Raw genomic sequence first — 15593 nt, forward strand, 5'->3', positions numbered from 1 at the left:
ATTTTGTATTTGTTCCTTTGAGACACCCCCGTTCCCTGTGGCTCTTCTGCTCAAATCCTTGCGGTGTGTAATAGCCGGTAGAGCTGGTTGGTAGTTGATGTCTTGGCCAGCGTGTGCTCATCGCCGCTTGGTTCTGTTATTAACATTTTTTCTTATGTATTGGGTGTTTTACCTTCATGTATGTAAGTGCACTCTGTGCATAGAGTCCCTATGGAGGTCAGAAGAAGGTATCAAATCCCCTGGAACTGGAGTTGCAGGTAATTGTGAGCCACCGTGTGGGTGCTGGGACCAAACCCTGGTCCTGTGGAAGGGCAGACAGTGTTCTTAACCACTGAGCTGTCTCTCCTGCCCTTTGTTTTTGAGACAGGATTGCTCTTTGTAAACCAGGCTAGTTTTGAATTCACGGAAATCGTCCTGCCTCTACCTCTCTACTCCTGGGTTAAAGGCATGTACCAACTCACTTCACCTAACTAGTTCTGGATTCTTAAATTTGCCTCTCTCTCTCTCTCTCTCTCTCTCTCTCTCTCTCTCTCTCTCTCTCTCTCTCTCTCTCTCTCTCTCTCTCTCTCTCGTTAAAGTTCAGCAAGCTGGTTTGTTCCAAGTTTTGTGAATGGCAGGGGTTTCTGACAGGTGGAGTAAGGTTCATTTGCTGATGGAGTTGATCCCTTCTGTCAATCAGGGCAGTCACAAGCCAGCTTGGCTTCACCATAGCAGACCTGGTCACAGTGGGACCTCCTTACTGCCTCTTCCTCTTGAGGGGAAGAAGGGAGGGAGTTGTAGGAGTCTTCGGGATGGAATTTGGTTAGGTTTCTCTTGAGGGTCCTGGTCCTGGTAGCAAGGCCTCTGTGCCATTATTGGCTTGGAATTGGATCACCCTGTACTGTGCTGGCCACCAGAGTCAAAACCAGCTTATGAGCTTTGTCCAGAGTCAAGTCTGCTCTGAGTCCTGGCCACAGTGCCTGTGTTGTCTTAAGGCTGGTGGGGTGCCCTCCAGCATCTGCTCTGGCCTTCTTCCTGCTCTGCTCACATTCTAGGAGTTAGGCTCAGAGTGGCGAGGTCTTCCTGGGGTGCCCACACCTAGGGTGGGTTAGTCACTCATTTCATGTGCCTGTATTGTCCCCGACTTACCAGGAGTAAGTGCCATGCCAGGCGGAAGGGAAGACCAAGACTGTTGGTGTGTGGGAGGTCCCGGTCCAGCCCTGCTCCGTGGGTTGCAGTCTCCTGCTTGGCACACTCCCGCCTCCTCCACGAGGCCACCTGGAGGCCCCCACCCACACGGGAAGTGCCAGTACCTTCCTTTCCACTGGTCCCTTCCTCCTTCTAGGCCCCACAAGAGTCAGATGTGCTCCAGTGCACGGCGTGAGAGGAGCCAAGGGCCTGTAGCCTGGGCTGCCCTGCTGTGGTCCAGGTCATGTGGTCAGAGGGAAGGGTTACAGACGTTAGAGCCTTTAGCTTGCTGTGCTCGCCCTAACCCCAGAGAGTCCAAGATGGATGCCAACGGCACCTCTTGGGCTCCTCAAAGGTAGGCTGGCTTTTAGAGTGTGGAGAGGAGTCCTGGCACCCTAGGCTTGCCTGTTTCTTGAGTGAGTAGGGGAGTGGGCGATTCCCAGGTCCTAGAGGATGCTCTAACCCTCCTTCCTGCCAATTCTTGTCTTGCAGACTTCTCTACCCAGGTGAACTCTTCGTCCCTCAACTCTCCAACGGGTCGAGGCTCCATGGCTGCCCCCTCGCTGCACCCCTCCCTGGGTCCTGGAATCGGCTCTCCACTGGGCTCCCCTGGGCAGCTACACTCACCTATCAGCACCCTGAGCTCCCCCATCAATGGCATGGGTCCACCCTTCTCTGTCATCAGCTCCCCCATGGGCCCGCACTCCATGTCAGTACCCACCACACCCACATTGGGCTTTGGGACTGGTAGCCCCCAGGTGAGTGCTGGGCTGAACTTTGGGGACATGGGACAGAAAGTGGGAGCTTTACCTGTAGGCTGTGAACCAGTGGTTCAGAACTAAGATGTCTACTTTTTTTCATGAGAGTGGGCTACAGAGCGAAAGCTAGCCTCAGAGAGTCATGCTGGTAGTGGTAGGGCTGAGCCTTACTCTGGCTGGCCCACACTGGCTTCTAAAGCGCTGTCAGTTGACATTTCTTGCAGCTGGTCTTCAACTCAGCTTGGAGCCTGTCCCCATAACTGTGGAACTCTGGGGTATCTGCTTCCTTGGGCTTAGAGGGGTCTTCCAGGGATCCCCAAGGGCTCCCTGGGCTCATAGGTTCCCCTTCCCGGGATACTGGATTCAGTATCCCTAGGCCTTTAGGGAAAGCGCATCCTGGTCCTGGGATGCCCATCCTTAGGTTCTACAGAGACCCCTGGTGGCATCCTGTGTGCGGCCTCTGGCTTTCTGTGGCTGTCTGCAAGGTGTGACTTCCTTTTCTGTGGGCCCTCGTCCTGCTGTGGGTACCCTAGGGGTCTTGCTCAGCCCCTTCCTCCCAGGGCCCTGAATACCTGTTGGGTATCTTATAGAGCCTCACCCTGCTTCTATTTTCTTGAGGGTCTTGGTGAGTTTCTAACAGGACTTTTGTCCTTAGTGTACATGAAACTCTGCATCTGGAGAGCCAGCTCCTTGGGGTTCCTTTTACCCTTTCTGAAACAGGTCAGGGATCCCCTTTCTGCTCTGAGCTTCTCAGGTTGGGTTCTGTTTCCTCCCCACCCCCAATAGCTTGGCTGTGCCACCTCCCAGTGGCATACCAGGGACTGTCCTCACTAGAACCAAAGGGCCAACAGCACCTATGTGTCCCTTAGATTTCCAAAGCCTTGTGCCCTGAGCCATGCCGTCTTCTGTGCCCCCTTCCTGGTACTGGGGTGTGTGGAGAGACCACTCATGCCTCACCAGGTAGCCTGTTGAGACTGGTCTGAGCCTCTTAAGCTTCTCCTCAAGACAGTCTGACTGCTTTTTCTAGGTTGATTCCATCTAAGCCTCTTTGCCCTAGTTTGTGTGTGTGTGTGTGTGTATGTGTGTATGTGTGTGTGTTCATGCATGCTAGCACAAGTACCTGAACATATAGAAGAGCTAGGGTTCTATTTATGAGCAATCTGTTGCACTGTCCCCAGCTCCCCACCTTGCTTTTCAGAAGCAGACAGAAGGTCTAAGGTGCTGGTGGCATGACTACCTGCATGCAGGCATGAAGCAGGCCTGACCACCCAGCCAGCTCCCCTGGCTTGTCATGTTCTTTTTATCATCATAGCTTCTCTATACCCTTGCTAGCTCTGGAAGCCATGAGTAGTGAGGGTAGATGAAGATCTGATCTCTGCGATTCCCTGGCTTCAGTGGTGGTCCCCCTTGGCTCTCGGCTCCGTAGACCCCTTGCCGGGTCTGGATCTAGCTCTATTAGAACCTAATGATTGGTGCCCAATCCATCTGTGTGTCTCATTTGTTTTGGGGGCTCTACTAGCACAGGGCTCAGGGGTACATGTTCCCTACTACTTCCCAAACCCAACTGTCTGGCCATGCTGGCTTCCCTGGGTAATTTACAACAGGGAAGCACTTCTGACTGCCCAGATGAGGAGAGAGTGAGGCATTGAGGCCTCTGATTGTCCTGATTTACGGGGAGGATCTCGAACTGTGGAGGCTACAGTGACTTTGTAAGCAGGGTGTTTCATGATGCCTGTAGCCAGCCAGATGGGGAGCGAGCTGTGGGGAGCACACAGGCTGAGAGCAGGTCTGCTCTGGATATCTCATCCCTGTGGAGCTAGTTGAGGGCTGGCCCGGGCCTGGGAGGGTAGGATGACGTAGGAGTGGAAGAGAGGTGGGGACCCAGGTGCGGTAGTGATGAGTGGAACTGAAATAAATGCTAAGGATATGAAAGGGGAAATGGGATGGCCCCCACCCAGGGAGGCTTCGGACTCCAGCAGAGCGCTGCCCTGTCCTGGGTCTCTTGAGAGATGGGCCAGAAGCACCCAGGAGAATGGGGCTGTTGTTCATGGGGGATGTTGAGGAAGGGGAGAATAGAAACTGTCTTTGTCCATCAGCTCAGATCTGGGAAGGGCAAAAAAGCATCCTCCCAGTCATGGGATTCCCGGATTGCCACTAGAGGAGCTCTGAAGAACCGTGTGTGTGTGTGTGTGTGTGTGTGTGTGTGTGTGTGTGTGTGTGTGTGTGTACACGTACATGCGCCAGTAGGAGGGTTTGGTGCTACAGCCCAGCCTTTGTCTGCCCTGACACCCGGTTTTAGGGGCCCCCAAGCTGTTTATTTTGCCCAGAGCTAAGACCATCAGAAACCTATGTCTCCCTGTTGCCCCAGGATTCCCACAGAGGGCCTTCAACCAGTAAACAGCTCATGGACTGCTCTCTTCTGCAGTGAGATGTCCTGACTGCCACCAAGGCCTTCCTCGTCCTGACAACTCCCTCTGCCACACCTCCAGGCTTCCTAGCAGTCCACCTAAAGCTAGCCAGGACTAGGGCATCCTTGCCAGCTTCACTGTCTCACATGCTGGCCAGCTAGGGCTGCAGAATCCTTCCGGACGCAGGCCCCCTAATAGAAATCTGGTGCCTCTGCTCTTTCCTGTCCTGTGAGAATGGGGTGGGGGATGGGGCAGGAGGCCCTGAGGAAGGAGGTGAGGTTCCCCTTGCAGGGGGCAGCAGGGGCTACACAAGGCCAGTGCAGACTGTCCAGCTGGCTTTCTGCCTTCGTCAGGGGTTTTCAGAAGTGGGGGACTACCCAGCTGGGCTCTGACGCCCTGGCAGACAGGCAGGCAGAGGGAAGTGCCTCTGGGCCCTGTGCTTACTGCAGAGCTAGGCTGGAGGCTGCGGAACCAAAACTGCTGTGTCATTGCGACGCTGCAGCTGTTGCCTGGGTGACAGGGTGAGTTTCCCAGGCTTGCCCCTGGTGGCCAGCGGGCAGGGAGAGGCAAGGGGTGTGCCCGAGGCCAAGATAGCCACATGGGCCCTACGGCTTGATGTCTGGGGTGTCCACTGGCTTTCCTTTCCTGTTCTGCTCCCAGATACCACTGTCATGCAGGGTGGTGGGGACATGTGTGACTCTGGGGAGCTCAGCCAGATTGCAGCCCTGAGCCTGGGCCTCTCATCCTCACCTGGAGGGGAGGGGTGCTGAGTGACTGGGCTCTCATGTGTCTAGGGCCCATGGCAAGTGTTAGGTGACAGCTGAGGCTCCTTGGTGGGTGGTGGGGAGTAAGTGAGCCCCCCCTCTTGTATGGTGCTGAGATCACCGAGATGTGAGGTCTTTGGTTCCCCGCAGTGGCCTGAGTCTGCTGAGGGGCTACTCTGAGGCTACTCTGAGGCCTGTTTGAAAGATGGTGGTCCTGCGGGCCCTTAGCCGTTCTGGCCTGAGTGAGGCTCTGTAGAGGGGAGATTTTCCATGTAGGAGACCCAGCTCTCTCTTCTTCGTGCCCATCCCCAGCCTGCCAGGGCTGACTTACCCCACCCCTTCTCCTCTTGCAGCTCAATTCACCCATGAACCCCGTGAGCAGCAGTGAGGATATCAAGCCCCCACTAGGCCTCAATGGCGTCCTCAAGGTTCCTGCCCATCCCTCAGGAAATATGGCCTCCTTCACCAAGCACATCTGTGCTATCTGTGGGGACCGCTCCTCAGGTAGGACTGCCTGGTGGGGCAGGGGCACGCTACCTGGGCACAGCTCACCGTGTCTCCCAGCTTTTTTCACTGGGCTGGGTGCAGGGAAGCAAGAACCCAGGGCAGCTCCCTGTGCCTGATAGAATAAGGGGTGGTTTGGGAGCTCCAGGGATCTCACTTTGTCCTTAAGTGAGATGGACATTAGGGTGGGAAGGGTGGTCTAGAGGCATGCCAAGAAGACACAGGCATGAATAGCTGAGGTGCAGTGTCGGCTGGCCTCCACTCTGGGCCAAGCCTGAGAGCCGAGAACAGTCCCCATCCTCTTCTAGGGCACAATAGCTCAGGCACAGAGAGCACAAGACCACCATTGTTGGTGATCCTGGTCCTCAGGGCTGGTGACCCATAGCCCCAGCCTATAGAGAGAGGTGGACCTGCTCTCTGATGAGCAGGGGGAGCCAGGCAGAGTCCAGCCTGAACCCAGACAGGGATTCTAAAGCCTGGACGCAGAGCCCTGGCCTGCAGCATGGCACATGGGCGAGGGCCTTGTCATTAAGCTCAATGTCCTCTATCGCCGCCCTACAGGCAAACACTACGGGGTATACAGTTGTGAGGGATGCAAGGGCTTCTTCAAGAGGACAGTACGCAAAGACCTGACCTACACCTGCCGAGACAACAAGGACTGCCTGATCGACAAGAGACAGCGGAACCGGTGTCAGTACTGCCGCTACCAGAAGTGCCTGGCCATGGGCATGAAGCGGGAAGGTAGGCTTTGAGCACCCTCCTGCCCAGCACGCTCTTCTCATCCGACTCCAGGGGCTTCTGTTGACCCCCTCCTCAGCATTCTTCATGTGGAGGGATTTGGATACAGAGTCCAGGCCTGCATTTTGCAGTGTGCCCGACTCTGGACTAGCCTGGCGGGTTTCTTGGTGTGCCTCCTGCTCAGCAGAGCCCTGGCCTATGCTGTGAAGATGGCGGTCTGGATAGCGTGCCTTCACACCAGCCTTTCTCCCTTCTCCCAACCAGATTGTCACCAAATGTTTGCTCTGCATCTAAGTCTTGGGATTTTAGAACAGACAAGGCAGACCAGGCCTGCCCCACTGGCAGTGTGGCTCCTAGGACAAGAATTGAGCAGATAGTCTACTCTTGAGGTATTGCCGGGAGAGATGAGGCTTGGAGACCAAACACTGGGCCAGAAGCATAGCAGGAGAGGTTGGAAGCAGAAGTGAGGGCCAGGAAGGTGGGAAGAGAGGCTTGGTGTCTGAGGATCTCTGGCTGCCCAGGGAGGAGATGGGAAGGGAGGCCGGGAGACGAGGCACATTTGGTTGGAGTGGGAGAAGGGGCTAGAGACCACCAATATCTCCAGAGCCTGTTGAATTCACGTGAGGGTCATCCTGGGCTTCCCTTCTTCTCAAGGCCACTTCCTGTTTCATCCCTGGCAGGGTTGCCTGTTAGCCTACCGGTCCTCTGAGGAACAGGATTCTGAGCCTGTTTGATCAGCAAGATGTGTATGTACAAAGGAGGGAGGCTAGGTGACAAGTCCAGGCGACTCCCCAGAGGTCCCAGATGTCAAGCTGTATAGCTCGACCTCCTGAGCCACTCTGTGTCCTCCTGGCCCTCCATGTGGGACAGTAGTTCTCTGGCATGTGTGTGTATGTGTGTGTGTTTGGGTGTGTCTGTTTGTCTGGGTGTATCTGTCTGTCTATCAGTATGTCTGCCTATATGGGTGCCTGGGTTAGGTTGCTTCATCAGTCTGAGGCCCAGGCCTCACAGGGCTGGGTACTCTTTGAGGCAAGCTCTGCACTCAGCACTGCGCCCCCAGCGTCCTCTGCCTGGGTTGTGTGTAGGGACCAATGCCTACTGTGTGTCCTTCCACCTTCCCATCAGCTCTTCAGCTGCCCCTGTCCAGGACCAGCGTGAGTAGGGCCAGTGCTGGAGTTTGCTTTTCTCTTCACAGTGACCCCTTCTTTTGGTATGTTCTGGTCCTCCTTGAGAGGCTTCCACAGATGGCCTTTAGGGGCCAAGTCTTAGCACAAGTTGCCTAGCTAGACCCCCCCTTCTGCCCCCCCTTCTGTAATGAGTAAGCAGAGGTGGGGAGTGCTTTGCAAATGGAGGGGACACACTGTCTGTCCTTGGGGACATACCCTCAAGGGAGCGCTTACTGGGAGTAGCCAATACCCTCTGGAGGACAAGCCCTTGAGTGGTAGACCTGGGGTGGGCTGTGGCTAGGTGTGTGCCTGTCCAGAAGGTGGGCGTCAGGCTGTGCGAGCCTCTCAGGAGCTGAGTTCCGCCCCGCGTGCACTCTTTCTTGGTGCTGTTCCTGATGATGGGCACTGTTAATGATCTCTGGGTATGATCTCCTGTCCCTTGAAAGTGGCCACCAGATAAACAGGTAGGTTCCTGGCTTTGGTCAGCGTGAGCCTGGGAGCTGGTACCTGACCCAGACTTGGGTGGTGAGCATGGCTCTGTGTAGAGATACCCAGGCTGATGCCTGAGCATGCTCAGATTAGGTACTGTGTGCTAGCTCGAGGGAGCAGTGTCCGTGAAAGCCAGGGCTACCAACAGACCCGGCATGTGGTGGATACTAGAGTTTGGACCCCAGAGAGGGACTCTCTAGCTCACATGGCCCATTCTTCCGTTGCTCCTGTGGTTACTCTTGGGTGCTGGTGTTGAGACACCAGCTGCCTGCGCTTCCAGAGGTGTGGGCTTTGTACATGATGCCCCCTAATCCAGAAGAGCAGTAAGTCTGAGGTAGGGAGGCTGGAGTCACTTAGGTCTTACTGTGTGGACTTCCTGTGGGTGTGGCATTGAGCACTCCCTGTCCAGTCCTTGAACATAAAATCCTTGTGCCTACCCCCCCCCCCATGCCTGTGCTGAATGCTATCCTGCACAGAAGTGGAAGTGGGGTGCAGAGAAGAGGACTCCACCGCAGCCTGCTCTGTTCCTTGGGCCACACTGTGTGTGTGTGACACATGAGAAATGATTTACCCATTCCTCTGGAGAGATGCACCCAACCCCACCCCGTGCCTCTTTGTTCCAGATGAATTTATGAGTGTTTAGTACAAGCCCCGTGAAGCACTGTCTTGTGCTAGACACAGAAGCCGTGCAGTTTGGCCCCTTGGGCTGCACAGGTATCTGTGTGCCCTCTCTAAGATGTCTGGAGGTCCGCAGGCCTGGTGGGCACTGCCATTCCATGTCTGGCCCTTGGCTAGGGGAAGGGACTTTTCTTGCCTACCTGAGACCTGTCATATTTCCCAGTCCAGCCCCGCTCTTGAGGTGGTTGGCCCTAGAGTAGCCTCGGAGCTCACCCTGCAGGGGTCTCTGAGAGGATTCCCAAGAGCTGGTCCCTACTTCTGCCTGCATTTAGGTATTGGACACTGCCCCCACTCCACCCTGGGATCTGGACCAGTCCCCAGAATGAATTAATATTGGTTCCTTCTGCTCTCCTGGGCTAACCACTAGGAGAGTTCTGTGAGTAGCGGTTGGGGCTGTTGGCTGTATGAGTTGGATAGTCTGACAGCCTTTGGAGAAGTATGAGGCTGGTTGCCAACCCAGGGCCTTTGGCCCAGAGAACGCAGGACGTGCTAGCTCAGCTCCCAAGTACCCAGCCCTGGCGGGGAGCAGTCATTAACCCTCGGAGCCTGAATCTAAAGATCTCTGTCTTCCAGATCACACACAACCCTGGAAACTGAGGCTGGTGTAGAGGTGCTGTGAGGGGGGAGCTGACCACAAGAAGGCTGTGTCTCCCTGTGGGGTGGCCCTGCCCTGGGAAAGGCACCCTGTCTTCAGGCTGATGAAGGATACTGTAGGCTGATAGCATCTATGTTGGGCAATAGCAGGGGCCTGCGTGTGCAAGCAGCCGTGGGGACTTGTTTGGCAGCATTCTCCAGCTGGGGGTAGGCAGTGCCCTTCTCAGGCTGAGCCTGGGCCTGTTGGCTGGGGCAGGTGGTGGTAGGGCTGGGGGGCCTGCAGGTGTGATGATTTGCAGGCTGGAGAGGTTGCACACTACACACCCCATCCTCAGCTCCCTTCCCCTGAGGCCTCTTTGCATTTCCTTCCTGACTCTCTTAGCTTCCTGCACCCTGTCCTCTGGCTCTGGAGCTCTTGGGTGCGGAAATGGCAGTTTCTAGCACAGGCGCACACGTGTACACACACACACACACACACACACACACACACACACACACAAGTACACAGACAAGGGAGAGCCCACCATTTCCACCATTTCTACTGTAGGGAAATGGCCCTGTCTTAGTTGTTTCTCTAGGATTATGCCTTTACCTCTCTGGACCTAGTGCCTCCATCTGAACATTGGGGCTTCAGTAAAAAGTCCCCTGAGGCTTGTTGGTGGAACAGAGCAGAAGACAGCTGCTAATGAGGTTGGATCATGGCGGCCACAGTGTATTTTTGTGCTGTACCTGTGCTTGTGCATGTATGCATGCCTGTCTGTCTTCACTCTTCTTGTGGCTTGTCCTGGATTTGTCCTTGAGGGAGGGAATACCATACCCTGAGCTTGGGACCTTGGGAAGAAGCCACTTGCTCTGGTCCGACCCTGCCTGTGTATTAAGGGGCAGTAGGCCAGCACATGTTGATAGAACCGGTCCTGCCTATTTCATGGCCCAGCTCTGGGCTTTTAAGGGGCAGAGGCAGGCCACAGTTTCTGGCAGAGCCCCAAGCCTGGGCAGCATTAGGATCTGGGATAGCTGTTTGTCTCTCCATCCTGCTCCTCTGGGGCCCAGTGGCTGAGCAATCCCCCAGACACTCCACTTTTGACTCTGTGTCCTAAGTGGGAGCCAGGTGTGCTGGAGGAGGGTCGTTTGCTCAGCCTGCATCTGAATCTTCAGCACAGGCTTCAGGCTCCACTGGCAGGCCGGCCGGCCGAGGGAGCCTCAGTCTCTGAGGCAGCCACCTCCCCCGCAAGGCCTGCGCGGGCTTGGAAGGATAACGAGGCTCTGTATTTACAGACGCCTCCCGCCCGAGGCTTCCCGGCGCCAGTGGAGCATAAGTCAAACATGAGTGTGTCTAAAAGGTGATTGAGCTGGCAAAACATAAATCCCCCACTCCCTCTGCCCCCTCCGCTGTCTATAAATAAAACGATAATATTTATAACGATGCCGCCCTGAGCTGCTGGGGCCTTTGGAGGCTTCAAAGTGCTTCACAAAACATTTGCTAATTAATTCTCAGCTGCCCCCGCATGGGAGGCAGGTGTGAGGAGCCCCTCACCCGCCCATGGCCAGGCACTCAGGGATAACTGGCTCCTGCGAGGGCCTGCACCCGGGCTTGCCTTCTGGGCTTCCCATATCCCAAGGCTGTCTGTGAGAGCAAGGAAGTCCTTTACTGGCGAATGAAACTGGGCCAGCAGGGTGGGGCCCAGCCTGCTCAGGTGCTTCCTTGAGGGTCCCCTGGAGGGCAGGCTCTGCACGGACATTTTACAGGAAGGTGGGTACAGAGAAGCCAGAGGAGTTCCCAGCATACCGCAGCTGCTCCAGGCACACCGCTCGGTCCAGAGCTTGCAGTTTGTTGTGGCTCTGAGTCTGCTTTTCCCACCTGGGAAGGTGAGGCTGTTGAGTTGACACTGTCCTAGCCCTAGGCTCAAGAGTTTTGTCATCTGGCTTTAGGATGGGGTGGCGGTGGAGGGCTGCCTGGCTCTGGCTATGATTGGTCTGTCCAGATGCCTCTCAGTGGGGCTGCTTAGTATTGGTGGGCTGAGTGGCCAGAGTCCTCAGTGACTTGTGGAATGACCCTAACCCAGATGTGCTGGCAGCCACATGGAGGGCCCGTAGAAGCCCAGCTGGGAAGGGATGGAGCCTGGCAGCCTTCTGCAGCCCCCATAGACTGGGCACCGTCTGCCCATGGCATTCAGCTCTACACCAGCCCCAACCTGCTGTCAGATTTTCCAAAAGAGCCAAGCTTGCAAAACAGCAGCCTCTGCCCAGTTCCGCAGCCCAGCTGGTGTTCCACAGGCATCAGACCAGCCTCCTATGCTTGGCTTGTTCACAGGTAGAAAGTCTCTGCTACAACCAGGCCATTGGGTTTTGGGGAGCTTAGCCCCAATGTGGGAGAACCCCAGCAGAATGGTGTTGGTGGGCCCAGCAAGGAGCAGTAGCCAGGAGATTAAAAATGGCACTCAGAGTCACAGAGCTGTGGCAAGAAAGGGAACCACTGGGCTGAGCCTTACAGTGGGAGCCTGGGAGGACTGAGGGGAGATGGGCAGGGAGAGAAGGTGGCTGCCCGGAGCTCTAGCTGGGCAAGGAGGCCGCTGCCCTGTGCGAAGCCCCCCACCTCTGCTTCAGCCCTCCTGTTGGCCCTGGGTTTCACTTTGTAAGCATTGCATTTAAGGAGGTTGTGGGCCAGGAGGTGGGGCTGGCTGCAGAGGAAGCTGGTGCTGCCTGCTCTTGAGATCTTTAGGCTGCTAAGCTGTGCCCTGCCACCTAGGGAACTCCTGGGTAGGAGGCTTTGACCTAGGTCCTGAGATAGCAGTGTCTGGAAGATCCCTCAGGCCACACCCTTGGGTCCTTGGAAAGGCATCCTCCTAGGGCACTGGTGTGGAGAGGAGGCCATCCAGGTCTGCACCTAGCCTGCTGCAGAATGGAGGGAGGGGCCTGTTGGCGTCTGTCCGGGCAGGAACAGAATGGAATAGGATCACAGGAGCTGTTAGAGGCAGGCAGGAGGGAAGGCAGGCAGGAGGGAAAGCACGCTCTGTTGCTTCCGCCCCAGGCTCTTCACTGGCCCTGCTTTCCAGAGGTGCTGCAGGCCGGGAAGCTGTCGGAGTCAGCCTGCCCACCCCACTAGTTCTTTTCCTTCCGGGCTGCCTCTGACCATCCCGAGAGCCAGGCTGCTCACAGCTACGTGGGGACTGTTGTCTGGGTGTGACGCATCGTGGAGGAAGGGGGCCTAGCTACGGGCTGTGTAAGGCTGGAGTGCTTCTCGACAGACACAAGCATGGAGAGCATGGGACAGTGGGACAGACAGAGTGTGATTGTCCTTTGCTCTTCACTGGTCACTTGTTTATCACAGTCACCACCCCCTGCTCCTGATCAGGAGCATGTCCTGCACTCTTCTGGGCCTTTTTCTACCTTGTTTCTTCCGTTGAATTAGTTTCCTCATTTTACGTCCCCATTCAGGCCCATTCCTGCTTCTTCCAGGAAGCCTTCCTGGGTTTCCCCACATCCTCAGACCACCAATGTCTTGAAAACCCATGTTAGTATTCTTGTGACCCATCAGCTCCAGGAAAGGCCATCTGCCTTGACTTCAGATGGATCTGGTGTATTTATATTTTTAGTTGAGTGTGCTCAGGGTATACAGCCATGCAGTGGCAAGGCACTGGCTTGGAGCTAGCCCTGTCTGCCCTGAGCATGTGGGGGACGTCCCAGGAACTGTGGGGCTGGCCAGCCCAGGTGACTGTCTCCTGTTTGCAGCCGTGCAGGAGGAGCGGCAACGAGGCAAAGACCGGAATGAGAACGAGGTGGAGTCCACCAGCAGTGCCAACGAGGACATGCCTGTAGAGAAGATTCTGGAAGCTGAGCTCGCTGTTGAGCCCAAGACTGAGACATACGTGGAGGCAAACATGGGGCTGAACCCCAGCTCAGTGAGTGTCAGATGCTCACCTGCCTCAGTTTCCCCTGTACTTACTCGCTTACCCTCCTGCTCGAGCAGCCAACGGTTCGAGCCCTTCTGCTGCTGTGGCCTCTGTCCCAACTGGTGGGACCTCTGTCCAGCTGGGTGACCCTGTGAGTGGGGGATATCCCAGCCTTCCTGCTGGCCTTGCTTGTCCGTCTCATCTAAATACTCAGCAGGGTCGGGGCCGGGCCTTGTCATTGTGGGGTCTTGGCTTACATGCACAGCAAGGCCTGTGTGCGGTGTGGGGGAATCCTTCAGAGAAGCTGTGAGGAGCTAAACTCGGGCAGCATGCTCTGAAGCAGCCGTGGGCTCCAGGCTGGCTCTCCCACCAGTTCGTGGTCACAGGGTGGCTTTCTCGAGCCTCCCTTTCCACTCACTGCTGTGAGAAGGTGGAGAAGCCAACAGGGAGGCGCTCGTGGGTAGCAGCTCTTGTGACTATTGTTGAAGCAAAAGTGTCTCTTGGCCTTCAGCTGGTCACCATCAAACTGGCCACCTATAGGAATGGCCCAGACAACCACCTTCCCCAGTCTTCCTGTGCCACCTGCCACCTCTAGGTGTCGTAGCCTCCAGACAAAACCGGAAGGGCCACAGTTTCCACTGCTGGGTCTCTTCCTGGCTGCCTGCAAGGTCATAGTTTCAGATCTTTCTGGCTTCCATGCCTGTCCCTGGACTTTCACTATTCCCCCAGGGGCCCCTGCCCTGCTCCTTATGTCACTTCAGGGGTCATTGGCCAGTGTGGTCTTGTTTGGGTTCGATGCTCTATTTGCCCAAGGCCCCAGAGAGGAGGCTGCAGCCATGTCCCAGATTGGGACATTTCTTGTGCAAATCCAAGAACAAGCCCTTGCATAGGGCCACAGGCCTCATGTTGTCTCAGTCTCAGAGTCCAGCGACGTCTGCCTCATGTGTGCTTTTTATTGGTATCCTGACCTCATCTGGACCCCCTGTGTGGGCCTGTCAGACCTGGGACCAGAGTCCTGCCATTAACCATTGGACATCTAGCCTAGGAAGACATCACAGATGGCCCTATTGGCTTCTTCCTCTGAAGCAGACGTACACTGGCCTTCTCTTGCATCTTAGTGCCCTTGTCTCAGCCCAAGGCCATGGTGGACACAGAGTTCCCATTCTTTCCCTTCACCTCCAGGCACAGGGCAGCGATATAGTGAACTATCCCAGTGTGGTCAGCAGCCTTGCCCTGTCCCAGGGGCTCAGGCATGTCTCTTCTCTCTGTAGTCTGTGAGTGGACATCCTCCATTGCATACTTGTGAGGACCTGTGACACCGTCCCTGTCCCACCCCCAACTGCATTACCCAGCATTCCTCTGTCTAATCTTAGAGCTGCCTTACAGCATAGGGCCATGCAGGTAGTCTTTCTTGTTGGACCCAATCCTGGCTGTGTTAAGACACCTCCTGATGAAGGGAGACCCCAAAACCCTTGCCTACTGGAACTTGCCCAGTGCTCTGGTGGGAGTTTGTTCCCTAAGCCCTCTTACCAGTCCTGGGAGGGAGAGGAAAACGGCTTCAGGACTCTGATGGGTGGAATAGGACCTGAGGGTGGTCGGCTGGGGTCTGAAGGGTGACGAGGGTTTTCCTATTTCAAATAAGGCCATTGTTGGGAATGGTGTCAGACATGGCCTTAGTTGTTCTTCCACGAGGGTTCAGGTTTTCAGAGCTACACAGTGGAGGAAGGTCATTGTCCTCCCAGTGTCTTGTGACTGGCCTTGATCTGCTCCATACATGGACCTGGTGGGCTTCTCTCATGGCAGCGCCTAGCCTCACTGAGGGCTGCTGGCTCCTCTAGGCCCTGCCTGGGTGGTCTGTGACCATGCCTAGCTGGGAAGCAGTATCTCACTCGATGTTTGTTGTGGAGTCTGCTGAGAGGAGTGAAGCTACGCAGTGGGATGGACCAGGGCAGAGCCAGAGCATTCCCAGCCCCTCCCTTCTAGGTGGCCCTCCAGTGGCTGCCTCCTGGGCTTGGGCCCTTACACCTGATGGCCCCTGCTGCCTTCCTTCCCTGGTCGTCTGCTCAAGCCTTGTGCTCAGCCCTGGCAAATGGCACATGTGTATGTGGTCGCAGAGGCCACAGTCAGCTTAGGAATAACTTTGAGCTCTTCTTCCCAATCATAGTAGCATTGTGGCACTGGACTCAAGAAGGTGGCCAGGAGAAAGGTGTTTCGTGCAAGGCAGCAATCACAGAGCTTGGGTATGAAACCTGCATACTCACAGCTGGCTTAGGGCCCTCACTGTCTCCTATCTTGGGGGTGCTCCCAGTCAGATGGCAGGCAAGGAAGGCATCCATGGAGCAACCCCCTGTGGCTGAGAGTCAGAGCCAGGCTGCACAGTCTTCATGTTAAACAGAGGCAGTCCCTAGTTCCTGCTGGTCTGGGGCTCTCCTGCCTC

General features: G+C 55.9%; 1 protein-coding gene across 5 annotated transcripts in view; it reads left to right on the forward strand.

The window, feature by feature from the left end:
• Nucleotides 1-15593, forward strand: part of Rxra (retinoid X receptor alpha) — an 84682-nt gene that overhangs the window by 57533 nt on the left and 11556 nt on the right. For 3 of the 5 annotated variants that reach the window (XM_052181953.1, XM_052181954.1, XM_052181955.1), the window contains exons 2-5: nucleotides 1660-1925; nucleotides 5451-5601; nucleotides 6163-6342; nucleotides 12996-13165. In XM_052181953.1, coding sequence (XP_052037913.1) covers nucleotides 1660-1925; nucleotides 5451-5601; nucleotides 6163-6342; nucleotides 12996-13165 — 767 coding nt within the window. Of the gene's footprint in view, nucleotides 1-1404; nucleotides 1523-1659; nucleotides 1926-4833; nucleotides 4855-5450; nucleotides 5602-6162; nucleotides 6343-12995; nucleotides 13166-15593 lie in introns of those variants that run through there. The other 2 variants (XM_052181956.1, XM_052181957.1) reach the window with 2 other exon arrangements.

The sequence above is a fragment of the Apodemus sylvaticus genome, chromosome 5 (genome assembly GCF_947179515.1).
Source record: "Apodemus sylvaticus chromosome 5, mApoSyl1.1, whole genome shotgun sequence".
Taxonomy (NCBI): Eukaryota; Metazoa; Chordata; class Mammalia; order Rodentia; family Muridae; genus Apodemus; species Apodemus sylvaticus.